Source organism: Parambassis ranga, chromosome 2, assembly GCF_900634625.1.
Source record: "Parambassis ranga chromosome 2, fParRan2.1, whole genome shotgun sequence".
Lineage (NCBI taxonomy): Eukaryota > Metazoa > Chordata > Actinopteri > Ambassidae > Parambassis > Parambassis ranga.
Window position 1 is genome coordinate 14,974,316 of NC_041023.1, and position 19,132 is coordinate 14,993,447.

The window sequence follows — 19,132 nt, forward strand, 5'->3', positions numbered from 1 at the left end:
GTGGGGGTGGAAACAGTGATGGAGTGATGTGAAGTGGACTGACATTTTCCAAAGGCCAGTGCAGCTTGTTTTGTCAATGGAAGACAAAACTGTGTTGTTAAGTTAATCAAACACAAGTCATACTGTAACAACTGACGACTGATTACCACACAGTTATTATCATTAATCTGTCCAAGATAACCGCTCTGTGCACATGATAGCAGATCAGGCCTGTAAGAATAGCAGAAGGTGTAGCCTTTCATCAGTGTGCCCTGGGATATTGCACTATTAGGCATTTAAACTGGGTTTGTGCCCTGCGATGGACTGGTGACCTGTCCAGGGTGTACCCCGCCTCTCACCCGGAGTGAGCTGGGATAGGCTCCAGCCCCCTCGTGACCCTGCACTGCAGGATGAAGTGGGATAATAGATGATGGATGGAACTCGGTTTGTTTCATTTTCAGTCCTCCATGATGTTAACTGGACTCTCACTCATGGACACCATAATGCTAGTATTGCTATAAACAGTGTAGTTTATTGAACCTAAAGGCACTCACATACAGTGGGATCATTCAGACAAACAAAATAAAATAGAATATTTGTATTCCATATAATAAATTGTGTTTAATATTGAATGGTGAATGGCCATTTGTATTACATCCCACATTGGTGTTGCTGCATATTATACCCTCTGGCTCAAGTATTGCATGCTAGGAGAAACCATAGCATGCAATACTACATCCTACACAAGTAATATTTCACTGAGGACCAAATGTAATGGGGGTGACTGCACATACATTCACTGTAACTAATGGAATCATGCTTAGAGGGTGCAACAAATCAGGACTAACAGCAGGTTTTCAAACAGCTCATAGAAGTAAAAAAGTGCAAATTTGTCTACACGCACCCTAATTCTAATATCACTCTTAAGGCACCAGCTGAAACGTATGGCTTACTCTTTTTGTTTTGGACTTACACAAGAGTAATAATATACAAGTGTGTTTTAACATTTTTGTGAAAACTATAAAATGACTGACTCAACTTTAAACTACGACTTAGGTGCTGCAGTAAATCACTGTGTTTCAATCTATAATAATCACTGCATTGTGCTTATGGCTCATGTATTGACATAATAAAGTATTTCTCCAGCATTACACTAACACTGAAGAAAAGTCTTCTTTAAGAAGACTATGGTAGTTGAGCACCCTTTGAAAGTCCCAAACAAAACAACAGAATTCAGCAGACGGAGGGTCTCACACATAAAGCTGAGGGACATGTTCAGGTCATCTCAGGTTCCAGACCTCTGCTTGACCTTTATCCAGACTTCTACCTAACCTTGGTGTGATAGCTTTAAGCTGAGACACTGTGAGCATAAAAATGCTTCCATATGGAAATGATGCATTTCCAAAAACACTTCAAAGTTTCCATGTTTACTGAGATTTCTCTCCTCTGCATCCCTCTTCTGTGCCGCTGACATCTTTAAGTCCCTGCTGTCTACTTCCCCAAGCTGGCTCTCTGTTTGGTGTTATGTTTCTGTGCAATGCCGTAGGGAACATGTGCAGCGATGGTGCCCATCTCTGCTGCTCCCTCCACGTGAAACATCTGATCATCAAAGTAGATGTGCGGCCTGATCTTCTCCAGCATGGGACCCTTCGGGGCTCCTGCAAGGAACAAGGCCTCGTCAACCTCCAGCCCCCAGGCCCTGAGGGTCTTCAGGGCACGAATCCCAGAGCTCGCTGCACTACGAGCTGTCACCAAGTAGGTGCGGATGGGACAGTCCAGACGCTGGCCTTTGGCATAAAACTTTTTCTGAAGCTTCCCCAGGGCTTCCAGGAAACCCTTCAGAGGACCCTGTAATTAAAAAAAAAGAGCAGTGAGACTTGTGTGTGTTTTCGGCCTTGTCTTACACAGCTTTATGTGCATGAAGCACAGACACACTCTGATTCAGTTAGCATCATCTTACTTTAATGTGGCACAGTGTGACGCCTGCACAGCTAACAGCTAATTTCTTAAATTGCTGGCTGTCTGACAGAATGACACACTAAGTGAATCCCAAGGCCTACTGAGAGCATGCATCATTTTATTTTGCATAATATATTCATAGAATAATAATGGAGAACATCTGCATAATTATTTACAGGTGATTAGGTGTATTGCATTAAAGAGACTGTGTAAGGCTCTTTAAACCTATTAGGTTTTTAAACCCACCAATATTTTTTTTATCCCTGTTTTCTAATCTGAACCCATACACCTGTAGTAATTTGAAGAAATAAAAATGCATGTACATACATGATCCAGTAGTGTGTCCTCATTTTCCCTCTCGTGTTCAAAGAATTTGTCCAATCCGTGGGCCTTAAAGATGCGTTCAGACTCGTCCGAGAAGAGGACAGCATCACCGTCAAATGCCACCCTCAGCTGGGATTCGGACACCTCCGTCTGCTTCTCTGGCATGAACATGGTGGCCGCAGCGATACCTGAACCCACACACAGACACACACTTAAAATAAGTGAAATAAAGCTCTCTAGAAGGCAAAAAGGCACTCTTGCACATTTTTACTGTAATTCACCTCACATCCCTGCACTTTGCTTCTATTTAGCACCCACACTTCAGTATATTTTTCAGAAATGTCACTTCTCCTACTCTGTATTTCACCACACTTTGCTAAGCATAAATCTTTCATGCATTTCATGTCAGCCTACCTCACTTCATGTCTATGCACTTACTCACACTTCACGTTAAGTCTTTGCTTCACATCACCTTTCCTTGCTATTTCTATACTTCAATTAAAATTCATTCAATTTGTCCGGGATCAGTCAAAGAATAAGAAACTCTGACGTAAGTTTAGTTTATTCTAAAAATACATCAAATAATGATGCAGTGATGCTGCTGCTGCTGTGAAAAGCCACATGTGAACAGCCCTTCCGCTTACAGGAGGTATTAACAAACAACTTTACAACTAATTAAGACCTTTCTAATCAAATGTCAAGGACACTTCCCTCTGCTCTGTTGGTGTATGTGTGCATGTTTGTGTGTGTGTGTTCTCACCACTGACAGCTTACTTTTAGACTTAGCATGTAGCATGTGTGGTCCCTGCCAGGAGTGTGTGTGTGGTTGTGTGTGTGTGGGTGGGCGTGAGGAATGCCTGCAATATTGTAATGGAGCTTGAACGTCACATGAAGAATGTCTCTGAAGTCACCTTGAGCGATCATGCTGTGATCAATCAACGTTCCAGTTAATTTCCTCTCACAGTGTGTGACACATAAGATGCAGCACATTGGCTCTTGTCCCAGAAAATAAAATAAAATGCCTCTGCAAAGTCTTGCATTTAAAATGTTAAACAGCCCACGCACGAAATGGTCATGATTGCCCTGTTCTGCTTCTCATCATTCCTCAAAAGTGTCCCATGGATTTAATGATTACTTCACCCCTTAACAGCAATAATAATGTGGAATTTAAATGTGCTGTTTAGGACAGATTAATGCTTCAGAAGCGGTTGTCGCCTCCAGTGCTACAAATTGCACATCATTACATTCTGCTTGTAGCATTTTAACATATTGTATTTCTTTGAGTGTTTTCAAATATTGACACACATTCTGAGCTGCAGTTAGAACTAATTGGATGCTGGTATTCCCTGTTGTGTCCCCTTTGAATATGCCATGACACATGGCAGGAAATAATCAATATGCTGATTTATGGTAATGTCAGCAGCATTGGAAAGCATGACAGTCACAGCCAATTACTATGCAAACAGTCCTAGCTCAGTGTTTTCTGTGTGTAACACACAATTTATATGAAATCACATATGTTTGAACTATTTAAAACATAGATACATGCCTCACCCCCCTTCCTGAGAAACACCTTTTTTACAAACATTTGCCAAATTGAGAACTCACTAGCTTCTTCGACATAGCCAGGCCAACTGCTGCTCCATTTTTTCCATTTTTTGTGCTAAGCTGAAGCTTTAAGGGACACATTTGATATCAACATATCAATCTGTGTTTGCAGGAGCACGTGCTCACCTTCAGCCAGCGCCTCCCTGACCTTGTCAGCATCAGCTGACAGGTAGAGATCAGTGTGCCAGGCCTTCAGGTAGCCAATGGGACTGCTTCCACCCGTCATACAAAACCTCTCGATGAAAAGGTCTGAGGACGAAAAGTACAAACAGGTTGCTAAGTTTCAAGGCTTCACTCTGTTAGATGTCAGCATTCCTCACCATAGCAGAATTACAGAGCAGTTACAATATGAAATGCAACCAGCGTCACCTGATTTAAAAGAGCATGTTCCATATTAGTACTGGGAACTGAGGCACTGTGTATGTGTCATGGCAGGATAAGCTGTCAAGTGCTTAAAAGGTGGATAGAGTCCAAGGAGGGGGTTAACTAGCAAGGCTTGGTGGGGAGTGGGGAGGTTGTGCAGTGCAGAGGAAGAAGGAATTAAGACGGGTGGGAAAGTGTCTGTTTACATTTTGGCTCTGGAGATCCTGGTAATTTGCTGCTGTGGCCTGATCCAAAGAGCGGCGGAGAGCTGGTATGCAGAGAGGTCAGTGATATTAGGTAATCAGAGCCATGATTAAAAGCCGTAGATCAAATCTGTCCTCTCAGGTAAGATGAGCTGATATTTAAGCGGGAACTAAGAGAACAGAGGATGGAGGCAGAAAGGGCACAAAGATAGCCTAATTTTGAGAATGGGTAGTAATAGTAATAATGTGAAACCCAATATAAATGAGACATAGTGGGAGATTTATGATAAATGTTATAGGTTATGGCATTTAGAGCAGCACTTGCTACGAACGCCTGGCTTACTTCACATCAAGTGACCTTTGATGTCATTTAATATCAGACTTGTATAAAGAATGAGAAGTCAGATGCAACAGAGGCTGAAATATAACGCTCTTCTTGCAGGAGCATACATTTCCCATAATGCAACATGTGACAAACTTTATGTAACACTTAACAATACTAATACGCTGCCCTTTTTGTGAAAATCATGTGGAAAACTCCTTAACTAAATAGAATCTGTCGCTTATGAATGTTTTTTTCCATCTTTTCTCAGATCTTATGTTATAAACAGTGCAGGACAAATCAGATTTAAACTAACCACCTGTGGCATGTTCATGTATACATATCTTTTTCCCACTTCCCACAGCAGTGCTTCACACTTTTAACAATTTTCCAAGTGTTTTGTCCGGCTGCACTGTCTGTTTTAGATTTTATGCTATTTTTGACATGTTTTGGTGCATAAGCTTGTGCAGATCTCTGTCCAGTGTCATCCTTGGACACCGTCAAAGCTATGATAACAACTTATGAAGGCAGGAAGGAGCACCCATGTGCAGAAACTAACCAGACAGACACGTTCAGTTTTACTTGCACAGGAACTGGCAGGCACCAGTCTTTCTCCCAGCAGATGGGGTTTGTGTCCCCTGTTTCCATGACTGTTTCATGTAAGTTGACTTTGTTTCCCAGTGGGAGTCATTTGAGGAAATTGTCCTCACCATTGATGTCTCTGTATATTTTCATAACTGCCTGAAAAAACGTTTTTATATCATTTATCTCTCTATGATTTATTTGTTTATGCAAGGATCTAAAACATGGTAATAAGAAAGCAGGAAGTCAGCAGGACTGGGAGCACGTAGTGAAGAATGAGCAGTGTTGTTGTTGTCGTCCAGCACTCATCGAAACGGTGTGTTTGTCTGTGTACGGTCAGATGTTATGCAAATGTCAGGCTCAGGTTTAGATTTCTATGCAGAAAGTTAATGTCATCACATGAAGTCTCAATTTACTGCACACAGAGCACATTACAGAGCCTGCCAGTGTGTATATATGAATTTCTGGAGGACACCTACAGTATGTATGCTAAAAATAGCTAGCATAAGCAGACAATGATTTCTGTCTTAATCATGTTGGTTGTATGTTTGTGACTGGAATGTTCGCTTTTTGCTGTTCGCTTTAGCACTGCAGGAAAGGTCAAAGGTCAGGAGTCTGTTTGAAGGCTTTGGGCCCCTCATGCAGAGAGCCACCAGAGAGATCTAACACAGGAGCATCTGTGTTGCTTTGATGGCTCTGCTCTGCCCTGTTTTTCTTTCAGGCCTCTCTGATTATTCTCATATCCCGAGGGGATATATTCTTGAACCCACCCCCGGCATGAAGCTCAGAGAATCTGAAAACATTAGAGGAGCCGAACAGGAAGCGGTCTGCAAGGAAGATGTCGTCACAGGGTCTGAGGTTTTCCCTGGGAAGGGTCCTGTCAGTCAGCTGTTCATACACTCTGTTGTTTGTGTGTTAGCCGAGCTTGCGTCAGCAGCTGAACTGAAGTGGATTTTCTTATTACATCAGTGTCTGCGTCTTTTTAATCTCACAGAGCTGATTTTTTTGTTTTCACATCATAGAATATGCAACTATTTGCAGCACATCAGATGACTCTCACCATATTGTTGTCTATGAATAATAATAATTCCTTTGGGGAGGCATATGATCAATTCTCCTACATGGAGAGTGAGATAATGAGCCTGTCAAACTGATGTGTGCCTGTGTGGGTGCTGGAAATGAACAGTATTATTAATCTATCAATGTGCTATTACCCCATGACAGGAAGCTATTTATTGTGTCTGCTGCATTGTCTCTTGTAATAGTGCCACAGAAGGTCACAATCATACATTTACAATACATAAGTACAATGACAAATAGACCTCTGGGAGACTTACTGTGATGGTTGATGGTGTTGATGAGTCGGATACCGACATGTGCGTGGTTGTATGTCACCAAAACTATGTCGAACAATTCTTCACTCTGTGGATACAGCTCCCGAAGACGAGCATTGACTGCCTCCAGAGCCTGTCAGGATGCAGCAACACTCAGCTGAGAAGCTCAACAACAAAACACAAAAAATGCAAAAAGAAAACACGTATTTCTGTGTGACTTTAACCTTGACTAAGGGGAAGGCAGGCCCGGGGGCAAAGGGTTCATTCTCATGTTCGATTTGGTACCTCAGATATTCCTCCACACCTTGCTGCTCAAACACCTTCTGCTCACGCTCAGTGCGAAACAAAACCCGAGAAGAAACAGCAATGGTCACTGCATTCTCCGGCTTAGGCTACAGGAAAAAAAAAAAACAACATAGAGACTGGCATGATAAGGAAACTATTAAACACAGAGTGGTTAGAGATTCACAGAAATGCATAAGCAGCCTCATTTTACCTGAAAATGAACCATAAAACTCAACCCTGCTATGTCTGACTATATACAAGAGACCTCATGGGAATTGTTGTTGAAACATCATGCAGTTTGCAACTCTTCACACCATGCTGGACTAAATGCTCAGTGGCATGCTTGTTTTATATTACAGTACCTTCAACTAATGTCACAACTCAGTGCAGATGCAGTGACAGAAGTCATAATCATGACAGAAGCAAGTGTAGTGTAATAACTAAGGAGCGGGCTGGGGTGGATGGATGGGGCAGCATAACACTTGAGGAAACTTATTTTAAATGTTTATTATTGTAACATTAACAGCATTTCTTTGCACACTAAGCAGAATAGTAAAGTGGTATATGTTTGTATTTGCCATATATTTATGATTTACTTCATTGGTTGTAGCAGAATGGCTGATACAAATAACAATAAAACAATAGAGGCTCTGGGTTTCCTACTGTGGGATGGCAACACAGTATGATTGCGCCCATGTTGTGTGTGTTTACACTTGCGCGCCGGTGTTAAAAGGAGAGGGGCAGCATTCCCAGCAGGGCAGCTGGCATTAGAGCTTACAGCGGGCAGCTGAATTTAGATGACGTTGTAGGAAGAGTGGGGTGGCTGGGGACAAGTGGGGCTAACCAATTTAAAGTCTTTCTTCTAGTTATAACAACAAAAATAAATCTGACAACATCTAAAAATAGGAATAAAGTTTATATGTCATTAGTGCTGTATTACTGTAATTGTGCACCTGTGAGTCAGTGTATGTCCTCCTGCATAATGTGTGTGCTGGTAGTGAGAGTAAGAATATGTCCATTGAGACATTTGTATGCGGGTGTCTGAACGACGATGGCTGTTTGCTCGTAAATAGGCCACATGGTTTGAGCCATTGTTCCTGTATTTAGCCCCGTTCCGTCACAGCGCTGCTGCCTGCTGACATGTCACCTACTTATACGCACAAACACACACAAATCAACTTGTCAGGATTAATCCCAACCCTCATCTAAGTCAGGTGAAAAGTTAAATTCAAACAAACGCGATTACATTTTGACCAAAATGTCCTGTAACCAAAGGTTTGAATTGTGTGCTTGAATTAATATTTTTACACAGCAGTGCAAAACAATCTTTGGAAAAGCACAAAGAGTTTGACTCTGATGGTTAACATGACTCTAAAAACTTGTAGACCTTTTATTGCAACTTTCACCTGAAGCATATACAAACGTAGGTCTAAAGGTGCTGTTTGTACCACACACTTGTCACCAGAGAGTGTGAGAGTTAAAATGAACACACTGCACATTTAAAAAGTGCAAAACTATGGCAAAGTTATGCACAATAATACACCAAATAGGAAGCTTCACCTTCTTCCAGGAGTTTTATTTCTGCTTGTTCACTGCACAATCTGCTGTCTAATAATGCTAAATACACACAATCTGCATCATTATATCCACTCCCCGACTCCCCCATGCTCCCCTTTGTTAAAGCATGATGTATTTACATCATATTAATATCACCATAGTTTCTGTTTTTCCTCTTATAAGTAGAGTTTATGTCACTGTTACATCTAAAATCCTTATGCTCGCTGGTCCCTGCTGTTGTTGGTTATGTTGACATGTCATAAACAGTGGGGTCTCATCTGAACTTCCTCTGACATAACATAAATGCCACATTGGCCCGCAAGTCTGGGGTTTATGGGGAAAAGATGCGTTCAAATCCAACAAGGCACATGTTTTACTACATGCAGTCACATTAACTCAAAGGCACACTGTGAAGTCCAGGCTCAGACTTCTGAGGACCTGTACAGCCTTCTGTTTGGTATTGACAGACACTTAATTAAAAGAGAGGATGTCCACATGAGGACCGGAGGGAGTATGAGGACACACAGAGGCAAGGACTATACTGTCTATACTGTCTTTAACATACACCTAAAGTGTTCAATACAAATGAACATGACAGCACACATGGCGATGCATTGGGTCAGGCAGTTGGTTAGTAGAGTGGGTGTAATCATGCCGTCAGAGAGTTGGTTAAAAGGTGTGAGGGGGCAGCTCTGATGGTGCCATGGACATGTTTGACCATGTGAAGATGGGACATACTTACGAAGAACACGCCTCCCTCCACCTTCCGGGCTCTCCTCCCTGTCACCTTAGCAGAATAACAGTTCGTTTTTATTGTCAGTAAGAAGTTTCCATATCTTTGTGAGACGTTCATGAGAATACATGAATGAGATTTATACATCAAAGCTAATGAAGACAAATGATTGTATAACATGTAACTAAAGTGCTGTTTTCAGTGCTCAGAGACCTTTGGTGCAGCCTAAACTATTAGAGTCAGTTTACTCTATGAATAACATGTCACACAGTCTGAGAGTGATCCCAGAGCATGGCTCCAGTTTTATGCTGCGATTTGATACTGGTAGTGTTAACTGCCTGCCCTCTCTCAGGGGGCCTCCTACCCACTGGGAATGCATCGATCACAAGACTCCTCAGCACACACACACACACCAAACTTATTGATCTTCTTGATAGCATGGTGAGGAGAGTAAACAATTAAATGTGCGTTCATTTATAGTTCCACTCCCTTATGTACGTTAATCCTGTCAGTGCTTTCAGCAGGACTGCTATCTGTGCAGATCCATGATGTCATCTGAGATCCAATGTGTGTGTGTGTTGTGGGGGAGGGGGGGGGAGTAAAAAAATGAGAGATGGAAGGGATTTCCAGACAACAGACGGGGGAAGCAGTGGGGGAAAAAATAAAGAGTGTGAGCAGAGGGTGGGCGGGTGGGCAGCGGGTGGGCTGATATTTATAGGTAAGGTAAAGGCCAGTGATGATGCAGTTTGTTGGAGCCTTGGCAGATAGGGTAACACTGAAATGTGAGTGAGCCCTGCCAACAGTATGACTGTAGTAGTGTGAAGTTAAGCCAATATTGTTCTTTAATTCAACCTTAATTGAGCCATTTGGATTAAAAAAAAAAGAACTAAAATTTTAGGCTAAAAAAACAAATGTTATACTGGTGTATTTCCACAAAGTCTTATTTTGAGAATATTTCTTACTTCCTGTCTTCTCCCTTTCTGATTGCTTGCCTTGTCTTGATTTGTTTCACCCGTGCCTAATTAACTCAGGTGGATTTATATTCCAGCCCAGAGTCTGTTCCTCGCTTCCTTATTTGCCATCAATGGGTTTTCTAGTGTATCGCTGCATATTCTTTACATTTTGGGTTGTTTTCCCCATTTGTTCTTTGTTTTTGTTTTTTTTTTATTAATTTATTTTTTTCTTTATTAGCAAGCAGTTGGGCTGCTCTTTCCTGAACTCTACCAATCTACTTAGTCATCTGTTGGTTTTATCTGCTGAGATAATGCTGTTGAGTGTGTGATGTTTACATCCTGGCACATGTATTCTGTTTTATATTTCCTTGTTTTTAAAGCACCTTTGTTATTTCATAATAAGAAAAATGAAGCTACCAAATCTCACTTCCTTCAGTTACATACCCTGCTTGGCCCTTATCCTCCTTTTAATAAGTCGTGTCTTTAATCTAACACGAATGCTACTTAATCCCACTGACCTGGTCATTTAATGGCGATTAACATAAAATGAAATAAAAGAGCTGCACTTTTTTATTATTACAGGTTGCTTTTAAATAATAAAAAGTCTCACTATTAACAGAGAAAGAGCATCACAGTAAAAGCTTTCACAAGTTTAAAGTGCATTTTCTGAATATTAAACTAATAGCATACCATAGAAGATATGTTTTATTATATTGTGTGCTGTGATGAATAACACACATTCAGGCCAGCTTTTGTCTACTCTGCTGCATTCATTCAATTTAAGGCCCTGCAGTCTGGGTGGTCCATTACCTCTGATGAATAGTACAGTTTACACTAATACAGGCAGAGATGTGTCCATGCTGTGCATCGGGCAGTAAAATGTGGATTGATAGTTAAGCACTATCATTGCTACTTGGTAATGGATGTTTACAGTCACACTGTGGCCACACTAATCCTCAAGCAGCAGAGATTACTCAGCTTTTACTACTTATAGGTCCACTTCTTTGATGTGAGTTAATGTTTTTCTTATATTATTATTTTGTTTTTTTGTTAATTCTATTGTGTTGTTTACTTTATCTTTATGGACTGCTTTTAAATAGCATTAATTTCCTGTCGGATTGGCTTAGCCGGCTGTTCCTGGATTCCCTGGAAATGCTACAGTGTGCCCTGTTCAGTATGCCGATGTCCTGCATTGCTATAAACAGCCTAAGCTGCTGCCAGTGTGACTACTTCTCTCACAACAAAGTTGTCAACACAGATCCAACCAACCCTGCTGTAGTATATTAGTTTATCAGAAATATTTTTAATGTATTACGCTCCCATCTGTTTGGTTTCATACTTATTTTGGAAAATACCCACTCATGAAGAGAAATAACGTAAATAACACAACTGAGCCTTTAGGACTGAGGCCCAGTTATAAAAAGTAGGCAGGTTAGCTTGTCAGCGTAGCTTCTTGAGCGCATAGAATAACATCTTGTGCGTCTGCCATAAATTCTGTTGTAACTGGAGTCTGGGAGAAATCCTCATATGTCAGATACAGGCTGTCTGACCTTGCCTGACCCTTGTTCCTTCCATTTATGAGCTTTGCTTTAAGCTGCACGTGGGAGAGGTAAACATCTGACTCAACAGGACAGGAGGAAAGGTGATGATGATTAAACTCAACATAGTAACAGCTGGACACAGTGAGGTACTTACTGGCTTTGGTTTGGAGGTGAGGCCCAGGTGGTCTTGTTGAAACTCTTTCTCCTTCTCCTCCCATGATCCTCTGGCATCCCCGTTAGGTGAAGGGGCCACTTTGAGCTCCTTGACCTGTGCACTCATCACCTGTACAGGGTCCAGACTCATCTTCACCATAGAGAATCCTTTTAACTGCACTCCCTGAGGTATCCAGACTACCCTACCTTGGCTAAAGACACTGTAATCTCTAAGGCAAGTTAAAACTGTCCCGCCACAGTCAGTAGAATTTGTCAAGTTTTACCGATCACATTCATTGATAGCTAGCTTACTTCAGTGGTTTTGCAGGGTTTGCACCTGCCTCCAAAGCAGTTGAAGTGTGAAGAGCAAAAGTCACGTGTCTGAATCTCTTTTTCCTTCCCCTCAATAGGATCACTGCAATGTGCATCCAGTTCCAGAGGAAATGAAAGATGCGTTCACAACCATTATCCTACACAAACTTCCTCTTCCTTTACAGTACATACACACACAGTCACACTCTGTCCTCTGTAAATGTGTCGCAGGCTGTGCAGCAGTCCATCTGCTGCTTCATCTCTGTCTCTCCCTCTCTCTATCCCCTCTCAGCCCCCCCTTCCTATCTCACTCTCTGTCCCATTCAATCACTCTCTCAGCTCCCTGGTTTTATTCATCCCCTCTTCCTGCTGACCAATCACAGCCCTGCTTCCTTATTCAGTGTGGCTCCACCTCTCCTCTCCACCCCGCCTTCCTTCTACTGTCCCCATGTTGAGTGTGCAGTTTGCCCAAGAGGCTCATGGGATTTTCAGGCATATGCTAAGTACACAGTAGCAGAAAATAGCTGTCATGATGAGACATTTAATCCAGAGGCAGCATTTTTTGAAAAAAATGATGAATAGATGATGTGAGAGGATTTAAAATGACAGAGTGAAAATTGGAGGATTTTTTTTAAATGCCAGCTTTTTTTCCCCACAAATTCTGAATAATTTCTCATATAAAATGCAACTAAAGGCCAAACTCATCATCAACAGTGACGCATAGATAGGTTGTAGCTTGGCTGCTAACTGCAGGTTTAGCATGAGAGAGGGTAAGGGAGGGGATGATGAGGGAACAGGGATACATTAGCCTAAAGGTAGCAGATAATGGATGTAACCTTCATTAAAACCAAGGTTGTACACTGAATTAAACACGAGGCCATTAGTGTCCTTACTCGTGCACACTGAATACAGCACAATCAAGGACACTGTGTATGGACACTTTTTTGTCATGTTTTAAACAAGGATACCTTTGTTTTATTTGAAGGACTACAGGTTTTGTAGCTCCATACCTGGTGTTGGGTATCCCTAGGGATACTTTCATTGAGTTCATGTTGTTTTTTCTGAACTTTGGCTACATTTCTTCTCAAAGAGACATTAGGATAACTTTTTAGTGTAACTGAAAATTCAACAACAAAAAGAAAATTAAAAAAAAACTTGTTACTATTACTTGTTGTACTTATCCACATGAGCTCAGGTGGGTATAGAGCTACATAACTACTTTTAAATGATTTAAGAAACCATTGTCAACCAATTCACATGGGATCATATATATAAATAGTGAGATGAGTGCAGATATTCTTCACTATTTTTACTATTGCCATACTGTTTCCTTGTTATATTGAGTATTTAAACCAGCTGTCTTAAAGAGATAACGTACCACTGGATGAAGACATAACTGATATCACTGACGGTAGTTTGTAACTAAATCCAAACTTTTTAATTGTTTTATTTTTTTAAGACGTTTACTTTTACCATACACAACATAATGACATGCTTGGCTTGGCTCATGCAGGGCCTCTACAAATTTGAGCTTTGTAAACTTTGAATAAAATGTTGCCTTGCCCCTTTAATTCTCACAGGAACTCACATAAAGTAAGCACTAAGGTAACAGTGCTAGTTGTAGTAGTATGTGTGTTGATAGTTGTTGTGACAGTGGTCAGTTTATTACTCTGCTAGCACACATTCACAATTTGAGAAAATGTTGCTTAGCAGCCACAAACCTAGCTCCTGATTGGTCCATGTAAGGATGACTCCATGTTTGTCTATGTATTGTCCTGTAGCTAAATGTCTTCACTATCTGGCCACCACGTAATAATCTAAGACGTCTGCTTCTTTCTTTCTTCTTCTCTTGCTTTTATATAACACATGAACAGATGACCTTTACATGCACTTTGAAAGGTCTTCACAGTTAAAATGTGTTACATGTTATAAGCTGCAGTGCCTGAGCTTATAGCGCCATCCTGTGGCTGCTCTGCAGACAGCTCCCCCCCCATTCACTGTGACCTCTATTGGTGCAGTGTGATTCACTGTTTCTCTGCTGCTTATAGGCTTTGTGATGTTTCCACTGGGAGGCCTGATGCGGTGAGGCTCAGAATAGATTTATATTGATCGCTGATGGATGGCGAGGGAATGGGTAATGGAAAATAAAGGTTTAGGCGATGCAGTTTAAATAGAGGAGTGAACTGAAAGCTTGGAAGATGAGGAAAAATTAACTGAGTTTAAATTACATTTTAAATAAACAGGAAGTCAAGAGTTTTTGTCTCACATGAGGGGATGTGTTAAAGTCTCCTGCTTTGACTCATCATGTCTGAGCTCAGTCTTTGTGAGTCATTTCATTGTGTCCAATTTTCTCTCCATTGCTGTCCAGCTGAGTAAATGAGAGCCTGCAGACACCACAGGCAAAATTAATTTCCACAGTCATTACATTTCACGGCTCTGTGTGTGTGTGTCCATGCCTCTGTACGGGCCTGAGAGCGCATTGAGTGTGTTTTGTGCGTACTCGTCTCCCCGCCTCGTGGCCTCTGTCCTGTTACCATGAGAACAGCATGAGGGGTGACATCATTGCAGCAGTGTGATGTCATCACTAGACGGTGACTCATTCTCTTTGGCTCACTTGTGGGTAAGAGAGAGAGAGAGAGCGGGTTTGAATGTGCGAAGTATCAATCAAAAGAAACAAAATGGGCTGAAGCAAGACAACAAAACAACACGTCACTGTCGACATCCATGTGTTTTATTCTATGTAACAAAAATAATTACAGTGTATTTGTTCTAGGAGTCTAACAATATTGAAAACAAAAAGAAAAAACATAAACAGGACAAACAGACAATTACATGAATATCATAGAGAAATGCAGAATAGAATTATATTGCACAACTGAGCACAAATGATCCCCAGTCAGAAAGAAAAAGCAGAATATCCATGTTTGTATTCATGTCACACAGCTCAGCTGATAAGCTGCATCACATGTGATCAATACAGCATCACTTCATTTCTATCTCCACCTATGAAACCACTTCAGTCATCTGTTTCCTAATGCAACACAATCCCATTTTTTGGCACACAAAAGCTGCAGAGCACAAAAAAAATCACACATGAAAACAAAACAGAAAGAAAAAAATGCTCTGCAATCTTACAGGGGAAGGTAAAGCTCTGAACTGCTGCTAATTAGGATGGACAGAGTCTAATCAGCAGAGAAGTGTGGAGATCAACATATTGCGAAGCCGCTTTGTGAGCCAATCTGTTCTAATCAAACAGTTTTACTGCTCACCGGTCAGAGGAAAATAAGTTGATTAACTAAAGACTGGGACTGTAATTACAGTGAGTCAACAACAACAAAACAGGAAGCAATAAAAACACACAGGGCTGCCTGCAGAGGAGCTGAGCTATGTCATTGTTGGGTAGTGCCACTTACTACTAACATTTACTCTTCTTTAAGCTGTGTTTCGAGGGATCTGTGTGAAGATGGAAGGACCTTCCATGCAGTCACCCAGAGATTTTTGAAGCTCTGCGTGGTTCACATAAATCCTAGCTAATTCAAATATAAGAGATGTGGAGAGTGAGAAGAGCTAAGATGACTATAAAACAGACTGTAAAGTTCCCAATGGTAGCTGGAAATGGGGCAGTTTTCCATGTAAATGGGTACATTATGAATCCATTATGTGTTAATATGATTTAGACCTTATCCTGTATTTAATGCCTAACCATAACAAGTTGTTTTATGCCAAAATTAGCTGCAATTAAAAAGTTGAATTCAACTGTATCAAGAACCAAACTAACAGCAGGTGAAAACAAAGCAGCTCGTGGTGTCAGGGAAATTGAAACTTCTGTGTGAACTTCTAAATTTTGCATCTGTATTGGTCACATGATCGGATCGTGTTGAATTTCAGGGAAATAGTTCCATTATGGCAAATGTATTATTAAAGTTTATAGGCATTGACTCACATTTAGAACTAGCCTCAAGTGGCCACATAAGGAACTGCAGAGAGATAAGTTTATCACTCAACTTGATTATATTTAAATAATGGAGAGTTTTTTTTCCACATGCTGACCTTTATTTTAGAAAGAAATTCTCACTCCTCTTTAGGTTTTCTTGTAGGGCTAATAATGTGTGAAAACTGTCTGCATTATATAATCCCAGCTTTGATCATCAGGCTTGTTCATTACATAATAAACAATAGGGAGCTGTGGAGTGGTTGTGTTGTTGTGAGGCGTGGCATTATACTTCCGTCCACTGGGTGACACTGTGACACAGGACAGTTTTTTCCCCCCTCTTTTATCTTTGACATCTTTTCCATCACACCTCAGGCTTCCCCTGCCCAACAACCTCCACTTCAAACAAACACCCACATCCACGCTGGCAAACTGACCTGTTCGCTCTGCCATTTTGATGAACCTCTTTTTATGACATTTTTATAGAAGCGCAACAGTAGGCCAACAAAACAATGTGTCCCACAGTGGGGACAGTACATAGCGCAGACACAAAAGCAAATGCAGTTGTAGTTAATAATACTCAGTGCTTCGGTGTGAGGATTTACACTCATTTTTTACAAACTACACTGAGGCATCTTCTGTTACACAAATGATACAAATACAAAAACACATGAACACTCGGCACACACACACACACACACACTGAGCTTTCACTGAGCACTCACACTGTCACTCACACTTACACACACTCACACAGTAGCTGTGTCATCATATGAAATTAGTTCTAAGCTAGTGGTACATTTACATAATATATTTGTTTATATTCATAAATACGATTACAGTCGTATCATAATGTACATGTAGGCTTTTCATTACATTATCACACAAAGGAGGCTCTTTCCATAGCTTTAGGGAGGGAACACGTTCATTGGATGGTTGGGAAGGAGGAGAAGGACTCTAAAATCTAACACAACGGCATCATTCACTGAATTTAATGAATTCACATATGTACACACACACACATCACCAGAGCTACCTCTCCAACCTTTTGCTCTTTTTTTTCCAGATCGATTTTTAGATCTGAGCTGAGTTCAGCAAAGTTCCTCTACCTCCACCAATTATCAAAGCACTTCCTCTCTGACATTTAGGGAGGAAGAAGACAAAATGGAGGGGGAGAGCATGACAGTGGGAGAGACGACTATTTCAGCTTTTCATGTGAAACAACAATGAATCATGAAGGCAGGTTTGGCCTTTCTGAGAAATACCGTTTCTGTCATAAGGCCTATAATTACTGTCTTGATTATCCCCACTCCATGCTGCACTTGAGGCTCTTCCTGCTGCTCAAATTGCTGGTTTTTGAGAAACTAGAATGCATTTTGTATTAGGATGCACACATTTCATTATTTCTACTTCTTCATAAATCGCTAATGCGTCAGATTAAGCTTTGCTCATGTCAACAAATAAAATAAACCAGCCGATAATAAACTCATCAGTATTTAAGAAGTCTCATAATTCTGTGCTGTCAGCAGGTCTCTGTTGGAGAATGACGATGTCACATACTTCAATGCGCCAATCAGAACTGAGTAACACTTGAATCAGAATCTGATCACAGTTGTTGGGCTCTTTGTCCATGCTGCCTGACAACACTCAGCAAAACCTCATCGGAAAGCCCACACTGTTCTGAAAGTTTGACAATGTCATTTTCCAGGATTGTGATTTTGCTATTAAACATGAACCAGAGGTCAGTGTTTAGCACATCAGTATGCCTCGTCATGCTGCTCAGGGCAGCTGTCTGACACATTCATCACCTGCCTGCCACGTACTGCCACCTATCAGAAAAGCTCTATGAGTGGCGTATTCACACTAACAGTTTGATCTGGCTTCTAACCTTTCCATTATATACACATACTTAAAACATGCATACACCATAAAAGAAAACACACGTTACTAACTGTAATGTTCATTTATGCAATCTTTTTTATCTTAATGTTTAAATAGACCACGTGGACAACTGATTTAATGCCAATTTTCTCTCACAATAATAATACAGCTCTTAAAAAAATGGATGGATGGAATATATATCTTATATGAGGCATGCTAGAATTAGCTTAGCTTAGCATAAACACTAAAAGTAGAGAGATACTGCTGGACTACATTTGTCCAAGAAGCATTATTTAGCCAGGAAGATGAACTTTCTTAAATTATATTGTTTACTATGTGGTTGCTCCAGCAAACACACTTTAAATCTACAGCTTGTTGTTGCACATTTTCTAATAGATTAATTAAATAAAACCCTTTAGCTGGGCTGGCTCCCCTGTCCTGTTTTTAGTGTTTATGCTAAGCTAGGTATGCTAACCATTTCCTAAATCTGGCTTCATGTGGTATCTCATTCATGACAAAAAGAAAACCAGTGAGCCTATGAACTAGCATACAGCAGCTCTGCAATTCCATCTTAGAAGATTAAGATCTTGGAAGCAGTGGGAAAACCATCCACTATAATACATTCCAAAAAAGATAGCTGATCTTTGCACTTCTGTCACCCAGCAACCCTGTAATCTCCCATGCTAGGCACAGAGCCTGCCAGCGTGAAAGTGTGAGTGACACTCCTAAAATATCTTCTCTGTAAATCCCTACTATATTTCTTTGATCTGTGCCAAACGGAGCTGCAGGGATTTCCACTTTTCACAGATCATCGAATTTAGAAAGTAACCCATCTAGTCTGCGGCAGAAGCTCTGCAGGAGAGCACTGCACAGCAGGGAGGCCTAGGAAAAAAATGGCATCAATCAGGGGTCCAAACATAGCTTATTTCCACTACCTCTGAAAAAAAAAGAAAAGCCTCACTACCTCTCCTTCTCCTCCTCCTTTTAGCTGCATCCCTCCCTTTTTCTAACAGCCCCACTGTTCTCTCAGATTCCTTCTTCTCTAGTTTAAGTTTCTCTTACCCAGTCCCTGCCTCCTCCCCCGTCCCTCTGTTTCTCCCACCCACCCCTCT

General features: G+C 41.0%; 1 protein-coding gene across 1 annotated transcript; it reads right to left on the reverse strand.

The window, feature by feature from the left end:
- Positions 1–491: 491 nt before the first annotated feature.
- Positions 492–12,515, reverse strand: nt5c1aa (5'-nucleotidase, cytosolic IAa). Its single transcript, XM_028397882.1, has 7 exons — positions 11,898–12,515; positions 9,259–9,303; positions 6,899–7,066; positions 6,678–6,807; positions 3,997–4,119; positions 2,266–2,450; positions 492–1,827 (listed from the first exon to the last, which is right to left on the reverse strand). The coding sequence occupies exons 1-7, from the start codon at positions 12,054–12,056 to the stop codon at positions 1,471–1,473; spliced, it is 1,167 nt and encodes a 388-aa protein (XP_028253683.1). The 5' UTR covers positions 12,057–12,515; the 3' UTR covers positions 492–1,470.
- Between the last annotated feature and the right edge of the window lie 6,617 nt (positions 12,516–19,132).

Excerpts from the sequence above, each read along its gene's own strand:
- nt5c1aa (XM_028397882.1), bottom strand. The coding sequence starts at position 12,056 with ATGGTGAAGATGAGTCTGGACCCTGTACAGGTGATGAGTGCACAGGTC. Across the intron at positions 4,120-6,677 it reads CAACACCATCAACCATCACA|ACCTTTTCATCGAGAGGTTT; the intron begins GTAAGTCTCCCA and ends TTTCGTCCTCAG. Across the intron at positions 2,451-3,996 it reads CAGGGAGGCGCTGGCTGAAG|GTATCGCTGCGGCCACCATG; the intron begins GTGAGCACGTGC and ends GTGTGGGTTCAG.